Here is a 20663-nt window from a genome sequence, read left to right as displayed (position 1 = left end):
TTCCCAATATTTAAAAAAAGGTAAATTACAAATACACCCTATGAGATATGCTTAAAATACGAATTGTTCCCTGTGGTTTGGAAAATTACAAATACCTCCCTGTCATAATTTTTTATTTAACAGAATTAATTGAAAAAGTAAAATTTCTAATTGTTCACCTATACAATAATAAAATTATCTGAATTATTAATTGAAATAAAATTTAACATTATTAAAAACTGTTAATTAACTTGATAATTTATTAATAAAATGACATATTTGTTATGAAATTAGAAACCTTAGGAGGCATAATGTAATTTTTAAAATCACAGGGGGTAATTTGTAATTTAAGTAAATCTCAAGGGGTGTGTTTGTAATATACCCTTAAAAAAATAAAAAAATTCAAATGGCTAAAAGAAAATATTTTCTTTTAACTTCACCATACATAACCCCACTTGATTGGGATATATATACAACTTTCTTTGATTTAATTTGATTTATCATAATGTATAATAATTACAATAGTATGGTACAATTTCTTTGATTTATCATTAAGATGCTCCCTGTGATGTCTCAACTTGGAAGGAAACTATTTCTTTGATATCAAGAGCAATATGTAAGTTTGAAAGGTAGATTTCCACTGAACTGGTGGGTTGGGCATAACCTAGCAAGGCCTAAAGCTCCAAACCGAGCAGAGTGAGGGTTGTACTTACACTTGGTCCAGAGCTTGGATGTGGGTCTGAACAGAGGCATGTCGTGCTTGGTGATGGCATTGGATAGGGCTAAAATGGTGCTAGGTTGTGAGGCACCCGACTTGATTAAAGCGCTGCCCAAATCCTTAGTCCATAGCTGTAGACACCCCATTTTTGATCGTCCTCAAGAGTTGGACGTCACCGTTTGAACACTCGGTGATCATCCATGTTCGTGTTCGTCTTGAGTTCTCGGAGGTTTCGGTTGCGCGCCTTGCCTCAAGACCTCTCGACTTGTTTGTTTTGTGCTTGGTTGTGCACTAAACACTTGTGTTTTTGCTTCTGAGGGCAGGGAATGGCTTGTTGGCCATCCCCACATCTCATTGGCCTTGGCTTGAGGCCACCGGTCCTGTTTTCTTACTACCGGCCAAAGATTTTGGTCAATTGGCCATATTTTCCAGCCGACCCCTTTCCATCTGCTTTTGGCAAATATTTTATGCCAGCTGTCACAACTGGCATTCACAATACACCCCCTCCATACACGTGTATGAAGGGATTTGCTCCCTTGTGTTGGCTTCTCCAAGAAGCTTAGGAATTGAATTCCTATAAAAGGAGGGCCTCTCATCCCTTTCCAAAGGTTGAACAACCTGTGATATACGATATATATCACTCTCTCTCCATATCTCCTTCTCTCTATATAGTTGTGTGTGTAATAGTGTTCTAAAGGGGTTTTTGTTCTTAGTTTTGCACTAAGACACCTAGTGTTACACTATACTTTGGTTACTGAGGTTTTAAGGGGTTGATTTCAGAGTTTTGAGTTGGTTTTTGATCAAAAAGAGGTGCTGGAGTTGGTGTTCTTGAAGTGTTCTTCAAGGGTGAGAACTTACCTTTTTATTCCCCATTTTTGCTTAAGGTTTTAGACCTATTTTCATATTGTTTCGAGCTTAGTGTATAACTGATAAAAGTTCTGTATTTTCATGCTTGTTATAGTTTCTTAAGGTCATTTTGGTGTTGGGGGTTGTCTACCCCCTCTTAAGCCTTGTTTGACCCCTTTTGTGCCTTCCTCTTTGGGCTTTGGAACCCTTCGTGTATTGACCTTCTCACCACTGAAATCCAGAGGATTTTCAGTGGTGAAGAAGTGATTTTGAGGTCTTGTATAGGGGAGGGACACCCCTCTCCCCTTGTGACTCATTTGCCTGCATTTAGGGCTCATAAAGGTAGCATGTTTGCATAGCTTTATTTGGCTCCATTTCAGAGGGTATTTGGTGTTAGTCTATCATGTTAGACCTCTGTTTCATGTTGGTTCGATGGCCTATTGTTTGCATCATGCACTTGCTTTGTAATCCCCTCTATTGTCATAACATGTATCATGCATTTAGACCATCATACTTGCATGTTTTAGCTTGACTTCATGAAGGTCTTATCCATGTTTTGACATGTTTAAGCTCTGTTTGGTATTGATTTGGTCATGTTTTCCATGTTTCGTATAGCCACCATGTATCCTAGCTTGTTAGCTTTGAGTGTATGAGTCATGAGCATGCTTTATTTGGGTTATTTCAGTGATTTGGAATCATTTATCATGCTATTTCAGTCCATGCTCCATGCTTGTATGCTTGCATTTACCATCCTTTCAAAGCTTTGAAGATTTGTTCTTTTGTGCCTTAAAATAGGTCATTGTGCATGCCTCTTTGTTTAAGTCCTTGGGCTGCTATATCAGTGGGTTTTGGGGCTCCTTTTGGCATATTATAGCTCTGCTTTTCTTTGAATAATCCATGCCATGTGTGGTTGAGGTAGTTGTAGTGGAGTGCTCTCTTTGCGGCTTTGAATGCCCCTCATTTTTGCGCCCATTTCCTGGCATGTTTTGGCCTCATCCCATGCATGTTCTAGCATTATTTTGGCCTGCCATGGGACTGTTTTGGGTCACCTTGGTCCTTTGGGGCTTGGTTGATATGGCCATGGTTCAAGTCCTTTGGCTAGCTTTGAGCTTTAAGTCCATTAGCATGCCATGTTTGTCTTGTTTAGTTGATTTGGCATCATTCTTAACATGATTTCAGAGCCTATTGCATTGTCATATTCTCATGTTTATCGCATCTCACTCATATTTGAGGATTATGCATTGTTGCATAGTTTATGGATCAATGTGTGAACATGCGTGTTTTGCCCTTTCGGCGCCTTAATTCATCACTTTGGCTACTGTTTTGAACGTGGCTGAGGTCTTCCCACTATGGTCTAAGTCCGTCTTTTTATATAGCCGCATGCTTAAATGGTACATCTTGTTGCATACTTGCTAGTTTACCTTTTGTCACATGCTCGTGTAGGTTGCCTTGCATTTGGCATGCTCGCTACTTTAGCCTTTGTGTGCATGCTTGAGCCATGTTGCACTTGGCATATTCATGTTACATTGCATTACTTTGAGTTGGCATGCTCATGTTGCATTGTTTGCATGCATTGCACTATATTTGGCATACTTGCATGCATTGCATTGTGTTTGGTTTGGGGTGTCAAACCAAACATGAGGAATGAGGGATGTTCGTATTTGAAGTGACGAAACGTACCTCAATCCTCGGTCACCGACACTCTTGATTCAACATGATAGAGTGTGTAGCATTCATTCATATTGATTTGCACACTTGACATCTTTGGCCATCATGCATCGAAATGCGCGATTGGTGGCTCGAGGGTCGAGGGCCATACTCCATTGAGTTCTTAGTATGATAGGGAGGGCGGTCGTGTATACATTGTCTTGTACATGCCTTGCCATGCACTGTCTGTCCTCTGCTGCAGCAAAACCAGTGTTCTGCAGGAAGAAATGGCTGGTCGGCAACTTTCAGTGTCGGCCGACTACCAAAATCGAGCCGGTGATCCCATTTTTGGTTGATGACCATATTTTCATGACCGGTGGTGTTTTCTCTTGGCCGGTGGCATCCCAAAGTGCTCAGGGAGTGGTTCAGAAGCAACCTTAGGATTTTTACAATTCTCAGAGGTGCAGAACATTGCAAACAGAGGCAGCAGAGGCATGGCAATGGGTTTCCGAGCAAGGCGAATCGAGCATGCATCATCCAATCATTTCGAGGCGGAGCTGCGGCAGCCTCTTTAATTTTATACATAGATTGTTTTGTAATTAATTTATTAATTAATTAAGGGCTTTGTAATATTTAATTAGCTAGGGTAGTTGATTAATCATTCGGTTTGTATTATTTATTCGGACCCTCCGAGAGAGGGCAATGTTGTAATAAGTGTGCGTGTGTGTGATGTATGTCTTCCAACCCCCATTTCTTTCTCCCTTTTATTTACCAGCTTATGATGGTTAGTTTTAGGGCATGTTTCAATTAGCATCTATATGTTCGCATGTTTGCATTCATCCGTATTGCAAGCACGGGCTCGGCACATCATACTAATTGCATAGTATTTCAATTCCAACTTGAATACGTGTATCAAGTTGCCACATTTCACATGCCATTTTTAGAATAGCCGAGCCTATTGTAGTTGCATTTTTGCATGTGTTGCATTAGGCATTCTTAGCATAGTTAGGATTCATGCATGATTTCTAATCAGCTTCTTTCTGTGGCTCGGAATACTCAGTAAGGGTTTATGTTTTAGCATCCTTGCATGTGTGTGAGTGACTGCCATGACAGCATGCCTGCTATGAGGCTATCTGCTTATGTGATATAACTGCCTGAATGACTGTGGGTGAAGGTTGGATTACTTGAATTGGGACAATTCATTGAAATCTGCATTTTAGCCTATTTGCGAGTAGCAAACTTCAAATCATTTTCCAAACAAACGGATATGCAATGCTTTGTTCCAAATTAGGCGATCTAGTCTATACTTGTTTTATTGTGCGCATCACGTAGTAATTCTAGGCTAATAAACCAGAATAAGATCGCATGTGTTTTCAAAAACTCGATATCATGTTTAGTAGTGGCCAATCTTTGATCGGGCGAACGGGGGTGCTCATTGCATGACCTTCCCCAATCGTACCCAAGTTCCCGAGCCGAGGCAACTTTGGTGATGACGGACACGTGGCCTTAGGTATGAGTCAGGATTTCCTAAATTCCCTAAAATAAAATATTTAGGTGGCGACTCTGTATTTGGCAAAGCAGTCCATGTTTGGCACTTCTTTCTAAAAATCAGTTTTTCAAAACGATTTGCCGGATTTGGACTCTTTGATGATTCATCAGTCTTGCATTGCACTCTGCGAGATTAGATACAGGACCGTGACATTGAGTCCAAACTGTAGTAAGCCCCAATGAACAAAACAGGATTCCCTCCCAGGACGTTCGAGGACTTCCAGAGTTTCTAGCGACTCTGCTGGGGAGTTAGAGAACTTGACTCGAACTCATGATATCTTGTTTTGACTACACTTATGTGTTTCTTTGCATTGCATTTGCATTGGTGCGCCTAGGACACAGTGTTTGCCATCTGCTATTCCTGAACGGTTTGTCGGAGGCTCGTTTTGAGAAGCGTGCCATAAGGCTGACCGGTTACGGACTTTGCCACGATGGGAGCCCAAACCCCGATTTTTACTGGGGCACCCTTTTTGACCATTCAACCTAGTGCATATTCGGAATCCATAGTGACCATCCCAAACTAGGACAGGTTATTTACTCGATTATAGGTTGTTTGAAACTGCTGTGTGCGTAGTGAAACCCTAGCTCCTGAAAAAATAGGACAGGGAAACCCTACCCCAATATAGGGGTGTTTTGGCTTTCACTTGCTTGCTATGTGCTTTTAGAGTGTGTCTCTACAGGAACACTTGTATCAGTTTACAAGTTTGGGTATCAGGCCTGAGGGCACCAGTATCGGTATTTTGGGAATTAGTTATCTGCGGGTATCAGATTCAGATTTGGGGGCAGTAATTTGAGAACAGTGATAAGTGTTTGAGAACAGTGTATTCAGCTTATCAACTGCGTGTTGTTATAACCGACTGCGCGTTGTGTTTATTTAAGCCGTTATGCTGTCCGTTTCTGGTTGTTTATTTCCTTATTATGCTTTATTTATCTTTTTGCTAGGTAGTTTAGCACAATTGCTTCCGACCAAGCGGATATTTCCCAAACACTCTAGACTAGAGGTCGCAGACTCCATCGATCTGAGGATCTGGTAGACGGACAACCAGTGTTCCATTCTTTACCCCCGGTTACTGGACGGAGGGCAGTTAGGCAGAGGATATCAGTTCAGCAGTCAGTTCAGAGGGCTTTGTCTACCCCACCTAAATATAGTAGGGATCAGAGTTCTGTTTCTCCCGCAGAGAGGGAACATATACCAGTAGTTCAACCAGATCAGGGTAGTATGGCAGGAATGGAGGAGATGATGCATCAACTCCAAGAAAGTATGAAAACCATGCAGCAGGACGCTGTTCGTCAAGCCGAATTCGCCAAACAACAGGCTGAGGTCATGGCTCAACAGGCAGAGTTAATTGCCAGGCTACAACAGCAAACCGGAGCATCTGTTTCACACCAGGCTCCTCCCCCACCAAGAGTCCCAATACCAGAGGAGACGGCGAATGTCCAGAATGCCCAGGAGGATACAGACATCCCAACGGGGCTGGCTACGCCCCCAATTCTACCTCAACTATCCCAAGCACCCACTCCTATCAATCAACCGGATTCTCCCTTTGAATTCGAGGTGGACCCCACGACATTAAAAGTAAGCAAGCTTGAAAAGCTGTTCAAGAAATCTCAAGGTGTCAAGACCATTCCAGATATCGAAGATGGGTACACCGACGCAGCCGTGACGCTGCCGGACAGATTTAAGATGCCACATATTGACCGCTTTGATGGGTCCGGGGATCCCATGGTGCACTTACGGCTGTTTTCAGACATATTAAGGCCAATGGGTCTCACCAGACTACAAAAGCTTTCTTTATTCGGCCGGACCTTGTCGGGTGTGGCGGCCATCTGGTACACAAAACTAGAAGACGATGTTAAGAGGAATTGTGATGAGATGGCCGAGGCTTTCGTCGCTCAGTACTCCTATAATACACAGATCGAGATCATAACCCGTGATCTCGAGACGACTAAGCAGAAGCCTAAGGAGAGTTTTTCTAACTTCGTAACCCGGTGGAGGGCCAAGGCCTCAATGATGACCACTAGGCCCATTGACAAAGATCAAATTCGGATGATTGTGCGCAATCTCCAGCCCAAGCTTATGCAGAAAATGATTGTTCTCCCCTTCCCCACCTTGTTAGGACTGAACCTGCTATGTGCGCAAAGGTAGAGCGTGCTACGAAAGGTAGAGCGTGCTACGAGCACCTGGACGGAAAGTACTGCGAGTACAGGGATAGTTACAACGGAGCCGGACAGGTGTCTGTCGACTGCTGATGGAATGTGGTGGGAGGATGATGATCTATGTATTGCCCACATTGATGAGGATTGGGGGAGTAACCAGCCGGATGATACCTGGTATATTGGTGAAGTCGACCATATGACTAGGAGTGGGCGGTATTTTAAGCCCCCGCACCTAGATCAACCAGAGGCGTCCGAAAAGGACAAAGAGGTGGAGAAGCAGAAAGAGAAGCTACTTGAAGATGAGGCTGTGCTGAAACAATTGAAAAAGATACAAGCAGACATCTCCATCTGGGGGCTGCTTATGGCTTCGCGTGTTCACAGACAAGCTGTCTTATCGGCAATGGACAAGGCCAAACTCTCAATAGACACCATGCTTGAATAGCTAGTGGGATTGGTTTTTCCGGGAGGGGCTTCCCCGATGTTGACCTTTTCCGACAAGGAACTGCCGCCTGAGGGTGCGAATCATAACAAACCGCTTTATATCTCTGTGGAATGTAGAAGCAAATGGATACTGGTGGTTCTTGTCGACACCGGATCCGCCATTAACGTGTGCCTGTCAAGGACAGTATATGCAATTGGGCTGAAGCCCGTAGACTTTGTGCCGATAGCCCAGGTGATAAGGGCATATGATAACACAAGCAGAGAGGTGATGGAGACTGCGAAAATTCAGACCTAGGTTGGTCCAGGACAGCACGAGATTGACTTTCATGTCTTGGACGTTCCTGTAACCTTCAACCTACTTTTGGGGCGGCCGTGGTTGCACCAGGTAAAGGCAGTCTCTTCCACCTTGCACCAGATGTTGAAATACCCTCACGGGAAGGGGGTGGCTATTGTTTTCGGGAATTCGTCAATCCATCCACCACCGAAAGTATCTACGCTGGTTTTGGAAATCGAGCATGGCACGGAGGATGTGTTCCTATCAGGGTTTACTCTGGCTGAGGCCCGGGTCGTACAGAGCATCTTAGCTGTTGATGAGGGGTTATATGTCAGCGCACAATCAGTGTACCTTATGAACAAGCTCCAATACATCCCCAGGATGGGATTGGGGAAGAGTGGTCGGAAGGGCATTATAGTATCGGCCGAAGTGCCGCACAACCCACATACCTTTGGCTTGGGTTATCTGCCCACCAAAGAGGATTAGGTGAGGAAAGGCAAGGAAATGGCTGGAAGAGCCAGAGCAAAGCAGGCAGGGAAGCCATATGAGTTAATGCACCGACCCATTCAGGGTACCCTAAACGGACGTTTCGTCCGGGAGGGGGAGGATTTTCCATTCTGCGACTTCCCAGAGCCATGGTTGAATGCGGAGAGGAAGCATGTGCCAGGTTTTGAGATCTTCTTTGACATGCAATTATCCGGGGAGATGTTGCCGTGGAGCAGACAGACCCATCAGCTGAGGTTGAGCAGTGTAAAAATGTGGATTCCAAGAGCGCCGAATTTGAAATGGGGGTAGCACTGGCTTGTCTACTTTCAGATCCTCCGATCGTACAGAAGTGCTTGGGGGATAACTTCTCGGTGCCCATGATCGGGAATGGAACGGCTGCGAGCCCGCCTACAAACATTTTGGATACATTCATCGCACTCTCTCTCATCTGGCAGTACGATGAGGGATTTTTATCAAGCAGCACCGGGTCAGATAGTGAACCGGAATCTGATTCCGCCGAATCTTTGGAGTCAGAATCAAGTTCCAGCTCGTCTGAGTCTAAGTCTGGTAATCTTGGGGGTGATGACCCGGATACCACAGTCCTGTCTAGGTCGTCTTTTTCTTTCTCTTTTGAGTCTGTTGTAACAGAGGAATCGGACGAATTGGATGTGCTTAATGAGAATGAAATAGCTGTGGTTTCTGAGTACTTTTCTGTGCCTTTAATTTATTGTATTAATCAGGACTTTAAAAATTTTGATGAAAACGACAAGGAAGAAATTCCTCCGATTTTACAACATCTAATTGATCAAGAGCAGGAGAGATTTGTTAAACCCTTGGTTGATGAAATCACTACAGTTAATGTGGGTACTGAGGAGGACTTGCGGCTGGTCCAGATCGGGTCCATGTTGTCTTCGGAGGAATGCGAGCACTTAGTCGCTTTATTAAAAGATTTCAAAGATGTTTTCCCGTGGTCCTACGAAGACATGCCTGGAATCGATCCTGAGATTGTATAGCACCGGATCCCTCTTGACCTAGAGGCCCAACCCGTTAAACAGAAACTCAGAAGGATCCGCCCAGACTGGGTCCTCAAGACTAAAGAAGAGGTCACCAAGCAAATTGACGCAGGGCTCCTGCTGGTATTTGAATACCCAACTTGGTTGGCCAACATTGTTCCGGTGCCGAAGAAGGATGGCAGGATCCGAGTATGCGTGGATTTCAGGAATTTGAATAGAGCCAGTCCAAAGGACGACTTCCCTTTGCCCCATGTCGATGAGTTAGCAGACTTCACAGCGGGGCATGCTTTGCTTTCGTTCATGGATGGATTCTCAGGCTACAATCAGATTGTGATGGCACCCAAAGACCGGGAGAAGACTGCTTTCACCACTCCGTGGGGGACTTACTGCTATAGGGTGATGCCATTTGGGTTGAAGAATACTGGAGCTACATATCAACAGGCCGCAACCACGATACTGCATGACATGATCCACAAGGAGGTGGAGGTGTACGTAGACGACATGATTGTCAAGTCCAAAGAAAGAGAAGGCCACTACACCGCCTTGCAAAAGTTTTTTCAAAGGATCAGAGAATTTCGGTTACGGCTGAATCCTCAGAAGTGTACGTTTGGTGTTACAGCAGGAAAAATGCTGGGGTTCTTGATTACACCGAGAGGTATCAAAGTCGACCCTTCTAAAATCAAGCCCATCTTAGAAATGCCACCACCAAGGACAGAAAAGGAGGTGCGAGGCTTTCTGGGTAAAGTGCAATTCATAAGACAGTTTATCTCAAAATTAACCTTGACTTGTGAACCACTTTTTGGTCTCATGAAGAAAGGAAAGAAGTTTCAATGGGACGGCCAATGCCAAGCTACTTTTGAACAGATCAAGGCATACTTACAGAACCCACTCGTGTTGTCACCGCCCAAGCCGGGGAAACCGTTGATTTTGTATCTTTCAGTAACTGAGACTACAATGGGCTGCATGCTCGCACAAGAGTCTGAGGACAAGGTAGAAAGGGCTATCTATTATCTGAGCAAGAAGATGCTGGAGTATGAAACCCGCTACACACCGTTGGAAAAGGCTTACTTAGCCTTGGTATGGGCTACCAGGAAGCTGCGGCACTACTCTGTAATGTTGGTTTCAAGATTAGATCCCATCAAATATCTCTTCGAGAAACCGGCACTTACGGGTAGGCTAGCTTGTTGGTTGCTGTTGCTTTCCAAATTCGATCTGAAATATGTGATGCGCAAGTCAGTCAAGGCAAGAGCGGTAGCGGAGTTCTTAGCCGATCATCCAGTGGAAGGAGGTGAAACAGTTGAGTACTTATTCCCAGATGAGGCCATTTTGCATATCGAAGACGAAACTTGGACGATGTACTTTGACGGGGCGTCAAACCAATACGGGTATGAGGTAGGAGTGTTGCTAATAGCACCTGACAATTCCCGTATCCCTCTAGCCTTCAAACTCTGGTTCAAAGTCTCGAACAACGAAGCAGAATATGAAGCATGCATTGCTGGTTTAGAAGTAACCCTGAAACTAGGGGCAAAACGGTTGGACGTCATCGGGGACTCAAACCTTGTTGTATCTCAAGCAAAAGAAGATTGGAAAGTCAAAGAAGAAAAGATGATAATGTATCACCAGACCTTGGATTTGTTAATTCCTCGGTTCGAGAAACTAAACTTTGCTCATCTGTTAAGAGAGAACAACAGGTTCGCAGATTCACTAGCAACTCTATCTTCCATGATAGACATCCCTTTCGAAGTCCGGATACGTCCGATCATCATTGACTAGAAATTTGCGCCAGCCTACAAGTCAATTGCTGCTATAGATAAGGTTTAAGATGAGAACCCCTGGTACTACGATGTCTGGAACTTCTTGGAAAAAGAGGCGTATGCACCAGGGGCAAATGCCAAGGATAAAAGGGCAATCAAAAGAATGGCCATTCAGTTCATCATCTGTGGGGGTAAATTGTACAAGAGAGGTCATCTGGGAATGCATAAGTTGTGCGTTGATGCCGAAAAATCGAAGCACTAAATAGAGGCCATCCATGGAGGAGAGTGCGGAGCGCATATGAACGGGGTAATGTTAGCTTGGAAGCTCCTCAGGCAGGGTTACTACTGGTCCACCATGGAGGAGGATTGTATCGGCTTTGTTCAGCGATGCCACAAATGTCAGATCCATGCAAACCGCATGAACATCCCGCCGTCGAAGCTGTACAATATGACTTTGCCATGGCCATTTTCAGTTTGGGGAATCGATGTGATCGGGGCCGTCACTCCGAAGGGGTCTAATGGGCATGAGTTCATTCTGGTCGCGATAGATTATTTCATGAAATGGGTCGAAGCCTAATTTTATGCAGTGTTGAAGGCTTTGCACGTTGCAAAGTTCATCCGGAACAACATCATCTGTCGCTATGGGGTCCCGAACGAAATTATCTCGGATAATGGTTCCCACTTCAAGAAAGAAGTGATTGACTTGTTGGAGAAATACAACGTGGCTTTTCACAAGTCGTCTACATATCGGCCGCAGACCAATGGAGCAGTCGAGGCTGCCAACAAGAACATCAAGCGTATTTTACAGAAGATGGTGGAAACCTACCGGGACTGGCCAGATAAGCTACCATTTGCTCTGTGGGGCTACCGGACTTCAATTAGAACATCTACTGGAGCGACTCCGTATTCATTGTTTTATAGGATGGAGGCCGTTCTACCTATTGAAATTGAGGTTCCGTCATTACGAGTACTGGCTGAGTGTCAGATAGCTGAGGCAGATTGGCAGCAGAGCAGATTTGAGGAACTCATGCCCTTTGATGAAAGAAGGCTGAAAGCACTGTACCATGTTCAAGGTTATTAACAACGAATTGCCAGGGCTTTCAACAAGAAAGTTAAGTTCAGGAATTTGAAGGAAGGAGATTTGGTGCTCAAGGACAATCGAGCCCCCATCTATGACCCTAGGGGCAAGTTCAGACCTAATTGGACCGGTCCCTATATCATCAAGACTACCTGGTCAGGTGAAGCTGTCGTTCTGATGGACCTAGATGGCCTAGAGTTCTCACAACCGATCAACATGGACAAATTGGAGAAATATTATCCCTGAGTGGCTCGCTAGGCTGAAAACCCGAAAGGGCGACCTAGGCAAAAGTTAGAGCACAAAAAAGTTTGAAATTATAAAAATTGAGCTCGCAAGGTTAAAAACCCGCAAAGGGCGGCCTTGGCAAAAGTTAGAGCGTAAAAGGTGAGGGTTAATACACGAGTGAACCTGAGCCGAACTACTTAAGGCTTGATTCCCATCTTTGGGATACGTAGGCAACTTCATCCTGAAGTCCAGCCATAAACTTCTCCCTGATCAACTTTGTCCATTTGATCATCTCGGTCATCTTTGTCTATTCAGCATTCAAAAGCTCGGTTGTGATCTCTGGTGTAGTGCTATTCAGACTAGGGGCAACTTTCCAGTTGTTGGGATCCGGGGTTGTGTATCTTAGTGACAGATCTCAGGCGTGTCCAGTTCTGATCCATATAGAAAATGGTTTTGAAAATTTTTAATAAAAGTTGATTTTGCTCAAATTAGTCTTTTTACGACTTAGACCATTTTTGGACCAAAACGGAAAAATTTCAATACCCACAACCTCCAATTATATTGATTTCAGTACAGAGTTCTTTTGCTCTTTAATACAAATTGAAGTTGTTTTTTTTCATTACATTCATAAAGAAAACTTGGAAGTTCTGATTAAAGCAAATAAATCAGGGGCATAGTCAGGTGTTCCTGCGTCCCCTCCCAGAGCTGGTCTAAGCTTCTGATGCCAAGCTAGGTCCAATCTGCGCCTCTTCATTAAGCCAATCTATGCACTCATCAGACAAAGTGCAACTGAAAGTGGGAGCGGGGGCCAGGAGCTCTCTAGTCCACCATGCTGTGGCATACCGAGCAAGCTGTGCCCCTCGAACTAGAAATCCAGCTGGGTACTCTATCCCCTCTGCCGGGCAAATCTGATCATGGCCGAACTGGCACTAGAACCGGAAAGGAAAGTACAACACACAGTGTGTCAAGCCGATCAACTGAATCCCAGGCTGCTGGGACATGCTATAGCTCATTGCCGTTAGATTGAGCCAAGGACAGCGCCAAGCAATGCGGTTTGCAGATAAATTGCACATCCAATCGAACCACCATCCCTCATCCAGGGCATCGACTAGACGACGTCGGAAGAAGTAGCCGCGAGTTGAGTATGCTAGGCAAGAGTCCACAACCTGCAACTTATCCATCAACTACACTTGGAGAGGGATGAAAAATGAGAGATTAAAGAATAGAGAGATGTACGATGAGAGAAAAGTGAGAAAAGGGCTTTGTGAGAAAAACCGAGCTTGAGGGCCGAGTGATGTAAGCAATATATAGGTGAGATAGGGTGGGAAACCTTATCTGTAGCAGTAGTGGACTCCCCACAAATCTGGTCATCTCTCGGCGATGAAAAGCATCCAAGCCCATCAATGTCTCGGCCAATGACATGGCAATGCAGCTTTTGCCCTCCCTTAAGCCTTAGGCAACCTCGATTAACCGGACACTAGATCCTCCAGAGCCTGAGGCAAGCAAGAAATGAGATAGCATGCACAAACAAAGGGCATGTCGCCGAAAGCCTTGCCAATGATGGTCACTGCGGTCACCGGCATTGGAAAACCGACAAATCAAACTCGGAATACCCAGCATTTTGTCACAAATCAAAGATCGAGCATCGTGCATAGTGAGCCCACACATTCACCCTAAGGCTTGGGCATGGCCGAAGCGAAGTTGGGGCAAGATTTCTTCGTTGCGCTCGTATTCCATCAAAGATTGGAAATCTTCGAAGGTAAGACACACCTCTTGCCCGTCAAAGCTGAAGACATGTGTTATCGGATTCCAAAACTTTGCCGCGGCATGGAGGAACGGAAGATGTAGCGGAGTGCGACCCAGCGTGAATAGTGTCCGCTACCCAACATGAATAGTGTCTGCTACCAAGCGTAAATAGTGCGTTTATGCCGAAGCCCCGGAAATTCAGCTTTTCTGAGCCGCCCAAGTTGGCAATCCAAGTTGTGAGATTTTGGGTAAGAAACTCTTCCATTTGGTGCAAATCAGTGTTGAAATGAGGAAAACTACGAAGCTGAGGCTTTTGTAGAGGATAAGGTGTTGAGTGGAAGACATGTGTCAACATTCTGGAGGTCCTTACCATTTTTGGCCGGTCGACCAAAAGTAGTGCCGATCGACCATCCATTTTGGCCGATCGGTTAAAATGTTGGCCGATTCCCATTTGTTTCGGATGGTGATGTCTCCCTTTGTCCGATGGCCTCTAATTTTGCTCTAAGATGAATAAATGTTAAGCATGCTGAAAAACTGGTGATTGACACCATTTCCAATGCCTTCTGATGATGTTTTTGCGAACTAGCACCGGTTACTTTGTCTTGTTTATCAAGTTGTTGTATATCTGCTTATCGAGTTGTATTTTACATTCTTTAAGTCTTTGCTTTGCTTATCGAGTTGTATTTACAGTTGGTTAGCTTATCGAGCTCTTGTTTTGATTATCGAGTTGTTTTTATCCTTACTCGGTTCACTACCTAATTATTACGAGGCAAGTGCTTACTTTTCAAACAAAGGTTCAAATCTCATTTGTATTGTTATGTAATGCGATGTGATGCGATGCATAAAATGTAACACCTTTTGAACAAAATAGTTGTTTCATTTCCATCATGTCTTTTGCAAAAAGTACATAGTTTTGAGAAAGTAAAACCTGCCTGAGGCAGTGCAATGTGTTTAAACTACCAATAAAAAAGGAAAAGTAAAGCGAAAAGAGGAGAAAGGCAGCAGAGTGTTTGGGTTAATACCGGTGGCCTCCCCTTATGGTCGATGCACCTCCCAGGCCCTTGTCCGGGTCAATCATGTGGTTTGGCACCTTCATTACTCAAGACAGTGCAAGAAAGCGCATTTTTTTGAACCTTAATAGACCTTCGTGTTGACCTCGAGCCGTGTCTTCTATGAGCGATGCTCGGTGCGTGCGGGGAGTATCCTTTCTCGTATCCTTTTTGTATCTTACGAATTCCACAAATCGCTTTAATTATGTTGTATTACGTTGCTTCGTTTTGACTTTAATAAAGCACGCTCGTTACGCGTCTTGCGTTGAACGATGCCTCGTCTTGTTTTGAAGTTGCATCTCAACTTCATAAATAACATGCCTTTACCATGCTTCAGTTGAATATGTGCCTTTCTATGTTGCATTGTTATACACATTGCATACATTTTCGTGTATGCTTTACTTACATGTGTTTATACACCTTTCTCCCATTTTTGCATTGCTTCACACATTGCATGCGTTTCCGCGTGTGCTTTACTTATATGTGTTCTTGCATATTTTCAGGAGGTTACACATTGCTTACGTTAGCGCGCTTGCTTTACTTACATGTGTTCATTCCTGCTATACACATTGCATGTGTTTCCACGCGTGCTTTACTTACATGTGTATATTTGTTTTGCTTTACACATTGCATGCGTTTCCACGTGTGCTTTACTTACATGTGTTCATGCATATTTTTAGAAGGTTACACATTGCTTGCATTAGCGCGCTTGCTTTACTTACATGTGTTCATTCCTGCTATACACATTACATGCATTTCCGCGCGTGCTTTACTTACATGTGTATATTTGTTTTGCTTTACACATTGCATGCGTTTCCATGTGTGCTTTACTTACATGTGTTCTTGCATATTTTCAGGAGGTTACACATTGCTTGCATTAGCGCGTTTGCTTTACTTACATGTGTTCATTCCTGTTATACACATTGCATGCATTTTCGCGCGTGCTTTACTTACATGTGTATATTTGTTTTGCTTTACACATTGCATGTGTTTCCGCGTGTGCTTTACTTACATGTGTTCTTGCATATTTTCAGGAGGTTACATATTGCATGCGTTAGCACGCATGCTTTACTTACATGTGTTCATTCTTGCTATACACATTGCATGCGTTTCCGCGCGTGCTTTACTTACATGTGTATATTTGTTTTACTTTACACATTGCATGCGTTTTCGCATGTGCTTTACTTACATGTGTGCATTTTATTCTTTGCTTTACACGTTGCACGCATTTTTGTGCGTGCTTTACTCACATGTGTATACTTTTCCTCACCTTTACACATTTTATACGTTGTCGCGTATGCTTTACTTACATGTGTTTGTGCCTTCATAGCATTGTTATGCTTGTTTCAAATCGCATTGATATGCACACACTCGGGTTGCATTATTATGCACCCCTTCCACCCGCATTGTCATGCACCCTCTCACTCGGGTTGCCACGTACTTTTCACTTGTGTTGCTATGTATGTTTCTAACAATATTGTACCTGTTAAGTTTTCTTTCTTTTTTAGGCACGATATTGTATGTACGGTTCATTTGAAGCTGGCGCGACCAGACGAACCGCATAGGCACTGTACGGGGAGCAAATATTCCGGCGTGCCCGTATTCCTTTCTTCCGAGCTCCGTCGATGTCCGATCACCTGCGAGTCAATAAGGATGAGCTACCCGGCGGTGTGTGGCCGGAAAAACCCTCCGACGGTCAAGTTAGCACACACCTTAGAGGGAATAGAGAGAAGGGAGAGAGTGTTTGAGTGTAAGGATTTTCTTACAGAGTGTTCGTCTGTCCGTATGGGGGGCGTAGACAGGCTTATATACCTTCTGTGCCCCATATCCACTCCCTGTCATCTCCTGACACGTGGCTCTGCTATCCCATCTGTCAGCTTAAACCATGCCGTTCATCACCTGCTCTCAACTGCCTGCCAGCATAGCTGGAGCTCGGCAGCCGAGCTGCCCTACCTCGGTCATACCATGCTTCATACCTTAAGCGCCCGACCGGATAACCGAATGAAGGACCGGGCTAGGCGGCATCTCGGCAAAGCTTAGCCCGGGATCCTCCTTTGGTCGGTCTTCTCGCCGGTCAGTCAACTACCTCGGCTGACCGCGCCTTTCCGAGCGCCGGCCTCTCGGTCTGTCTGATCTCGTCAATCCTCGGACCGAGCATCCTGGTCTGACCGGTCACTTCCTGGCCGAGCACCTTCTGCACGGTTCGGGGCAGCACATAGTCCAAACTCTGCCCGGCCCAAGTTCTGGTAGCCCATCTCCGGGTGAACAGTCGATCATCTCGGCCCACTGCTCTGCTGGGCCCCCAACCTGTTCGGTTTATACCTCGGCCCAACGCCGGAGCATAAATCACCCTCTCAATTGCCCCTTAATTCCGTCCGCGGAAGCGTGACTGGGATTATTCACCTCGTCCGAGATAACGTTTATCTGGTCGTCAAGATGCCAAGCTTCGACCGAGCTAGTTGACGCAATTGTCCGCAGATTTGACCGGTTATATTCCTCGGCTGACCTTTTCTCGTTGAAAGTAGCTCGGTTGGCTCTTTGTCTTTTCAACCCGTCGCTTCAGTCCTGCCAAAGCCATAAATGGTGACACGTGGCGGTCTGCCATTGGTCATCGGGCAGCCAACCCGCCGTTTTTGCCAGAATTTGAATTTGGGCGGTCTCTAACGCCTATACAAACTTGCCCCCCCAGTTCCATTTTTCCTCTACTGCTGCATCCATCTCTGTCGATTCTCAGACCCAAGCTCGACTGCCATCCTGCCGTTCTTCGTGTTTGGGAAGAACACCTTCGGCCCTTCACAGGTAAGATGTCCAATCTCTCTTATGTTGCTATTTACTCTTATTTTGCACACATTAGGACCCGAAAACATAGCTTTTAGGGCTTAGACCATAGAAAACATTCTAAACCTCCCAATGTTCTTGGTGTTCTTCGTCTTCCTGAAGAACGTCGAAGAACTGGGGTGAACCGGGCTCTGGACCTTTTTTTGATCCAAGAAGCCAGCCAAACCGGGCAAACAACGTGTTTGTTCTAACCGGGGCAAAAACCGAGATAATCAAAGGAGCTGGTCGCTCAACCGGGCTAACATCAGGTCTGCTTGGGCGACCGAGCTCCTTAATCAAACAACCGAGGTAGTTTGGCCCCTTTAACGACCGAGCTGAAGTCTAGCTCCCTTTACGAAACCACACACTTACACTTGCCATCCTTTTCCTGCAGAGTCCAAGGGGACCCCTGTCATTCCTGAACCTCTCAGGACCGAGCTGCAGCAATTTATCACCGTGCCCAACCCATCAACCGGGCTATAGTAAGTCGGCCACAAATGGGGAAGTTCCGCTTCCTTGTGGATACTCCGGCCGCGCTAGCCGCTTTCAGAGAGGACTACGGCGTCCCGGCCGATGTCCATCTCGAGCTGGCCGAAGAAGAGACCACGCCTTGGGGTAGGGAGGAATGCCCCTTCACCGTGCTGTCCATTGTCGAAGGGGGCCTTCGTTTCCCTCTCAACCCACTGATTACCGAGTTCTTACGCCGTACCGGGCTAGCGCCAACCCAAGTGTCCACCAACACTTATAGAATAATCAACGGCGTACATGAATTGAACCAACGGCTAGGCACCAACTTAGGCCTAGCCGAGATATTGAGGCAATACACAATGGGCCACACCGGTGACGGCCTAGCTTACTATTTAAAAATAAGACCGGGCAAGGAAAAAATCGTAACCGGCACCCCGGACAAAGATATGCACGATGATGATTTCTTCTGGGTGTCCGGCAACTACGAAACAGCCGAGGTGCCGGGCTGGTTCATAAGCAAGGACTTCGGTTCTTCATGTAAGCCACTCAAATTTGCACGGTTAACTTTATTCTTTTAGTTTTATTAACCGGTTTCCCTGTTTCTTTTGCAGCCATCCAAGCCTTGCAAGCCAACTACCAATTCCCCAACGTCGAGGCAATTCGGGCCGTGCTTAGGTACCGTCACCGAGACTGCAACGAATTGCTCGGCTACACACCCACCTACAGATATTCTGCACCGCGCCGGAGTAGAGTAACTGACTTCCTCAGAGCTCCTTCGCCACCTCCAGATCCAACCCTACCAGACGTCCCATTAATCCGGTTAACCGACGAGCAAGAAATGGCCAAAAGATCTCGGATCAAAAACCTCCTAACCGCGACCTCAGCCGAGATTCCGAGCGTCACCACCCGTTCCCCGGCTGCCGGTCAATCGAGTGCTGCCGTTATAGCCCTTGCTTCTCCAGCTCCAGCTGCCGTGCAATCTGCCAGAGAAGCGCGCCGGGCTGGAAAAAGACCAAGGGCAGATCCCTCCGCCGAGCTCGTCACCGAGCTGACAACCGAGCATCCTGCTGAAACTCCTGCTCCCGTGCCGGCTTGGCGTCCTCAGCTGAAGCACCGGGGACAGGACATCCCGGCGACTGCATCGATCAAGGCAGACAAAGAACATTTGCTTGCCTTCGATCTCTCCAAAGCATTTCTCCTACCGGGCGACGTGGTAGGCAGTGACCACGTCCCTGACACCCGGCTGGTAAAATCTTCTGTGAAGTCGATGGCCAGGGTAAGTCGGCGTTCTTTTTAACATTTCACAGGTGTTTGCTCGGTCTTTCTTGCTCGGTCCCCTTTCTGATGTACTTTGCTTCTTTTTGCAGGCCATTCAAAAACAACATTTGGTCCTAGAGCGCATCCACCGGCTTAGGCAGAAAGCCAACGACACTGCGAGCCATGTTGAAAGCCTCCAAGCCGAGCTCGGCCGGGCTAAAGCTTCTCTCGAAATGGCCAACCATGACAATAATAGACTGCTCGGTCAGCTGGGCGCAGCCGAGAAAAAACAAAGTGAGCTTCAGGCCGAGGTTGACGCTTTGAAGAAGGCGAAGAAAAAGGCTTGCCGGGCTGCCAACAAGGCCGGGTTCAACGAGGCCGAGGAGAGCTATAAGAAGCAGGTGTTTGCAACACAAGACATCTACTTCAAGGCCGGTTGGAAGTCTGCCTGTGAACACCTCGGCCAGGGCTCTGACACCGACGTTTTTGCCAATCCTCCCAAAGCTTCACTACCGGTCTACCTCGTGCCATATGCAAATGATGTATTTACTGCGCTTCAAGCGGAGGCCGAGGAAGGACTTGAAGATGGAGAGGATGACACAGATTCTGAGGAAGAAGAGGCCGAGGTGCCTGAACAGCCCGGCAACGATGAGCCCGGCGCTCAAGAAGCAAGCCAAGCTGTTGACCTTGATGCTGATGCTGCCGAGGATGAGTTCGCCAATCTTTCCCCCTTAGTTTAGGTTTCTTTTCTTTGTATTTTTGCTTTCAATACACTTGATGTAACCGGGCTTTGTCCCCACCTTTTGTAATGAATTTCTTTATCAATGAAAAATTTTGAATTTTCGCCAAGTGTTTGCCCGGTAGTAATTAATTCCGTCTTCAGCAAACTATCTCGGTACGACTTATCATTTGAACACTTGGTCGACCGGAGTCCATAACATGGTCGACGCAGTTGAGCATAACAAAACAAATTCACGCACCGAAATATCCATCTCGGTTGTTGCTAAGTTTGGACAAGATACCATGTTGGACAAGACGCCAACTCTTCCAACCGGAGTACTTCATCACGGTTGGGAATCCCAAGTTGGACAGAACACCAACTCTTCCAACCGGAGTACTTCATCTCGGTACTCTTCCAACCGGAATACATCATCTCGGTT

The 20663-nt window shown here is 45.8% G+C and overlaps 1 protein-coding gene across 1 annotated transcript; it reads left to right on the top strand.

Annotated features, from left to right (window-relative positions):
• The first annotated feature begins 18651 nt into the window (after positions 1–18651).
• LOC145796850 (uncharacterized) lies at positions 18652–20352 on the top strand. Its single transcript, XM_082882226.1, has 3 exons — positions 18652–18783; positions 18858–19522; positions 19614–20352. Exons 1-3 carry the CDS (start codon positions 18693–18695, stop codon positions 20241–20243), a joined length of 1386 nt encoding a protein of 461 aa, XP_082738352.1. The 5' UTR covers positions 18652–18692; the 3' UTR covers positions 20244–20352.
• The last annotated feature ends 311 nt before the right edge of the window (positions 20353–20663 follow it).

This window comes from Camellia sinensis, chromosome 1, assembly GCF_055761805.1.
Source record: "Camellia sinensis isolate YWXY chromosome 1, ASM5576180v1, whole genome shotgun sequence".
Lineage (NCBI taxonomy): Eukaryota > Viridiplantae > Streptophyta > Magnoliopsida > Ericales > Theaceae > Camellia > Camellia sinensis.
This window is presented reverse-complemented; position numbering and strand designations above follow the sequence as displayed.

What these genes read in the sequence shown, in the direction of transcription:
- LOC145796850 (XM_082882226.1), top strand. Translation starts at nt 18,693, where the DNA reads ATGCACGATGATGATTTCTTCTGGGTGTCCGGCAACTACGAAACAGCC. An exon ending in CAAGGACTTCGGTTCTTCAT is followed by an intron (nt 18,784 to 18,857) that starts GTAAGCCACTCA and finishes TTTCTTTTGCAG; the next exon opens with CCATCCAAGCCTTGCAAGCC. An exon ending in CTGTGAAGTCGATGGCCAGG is followed by an intron (nt 19,523 to 19,613) that starts GTAAGTCGGCGT and finishes TTCTTTTTGCAG; the next exon opens with GCCATTCAAAAACAACATTT.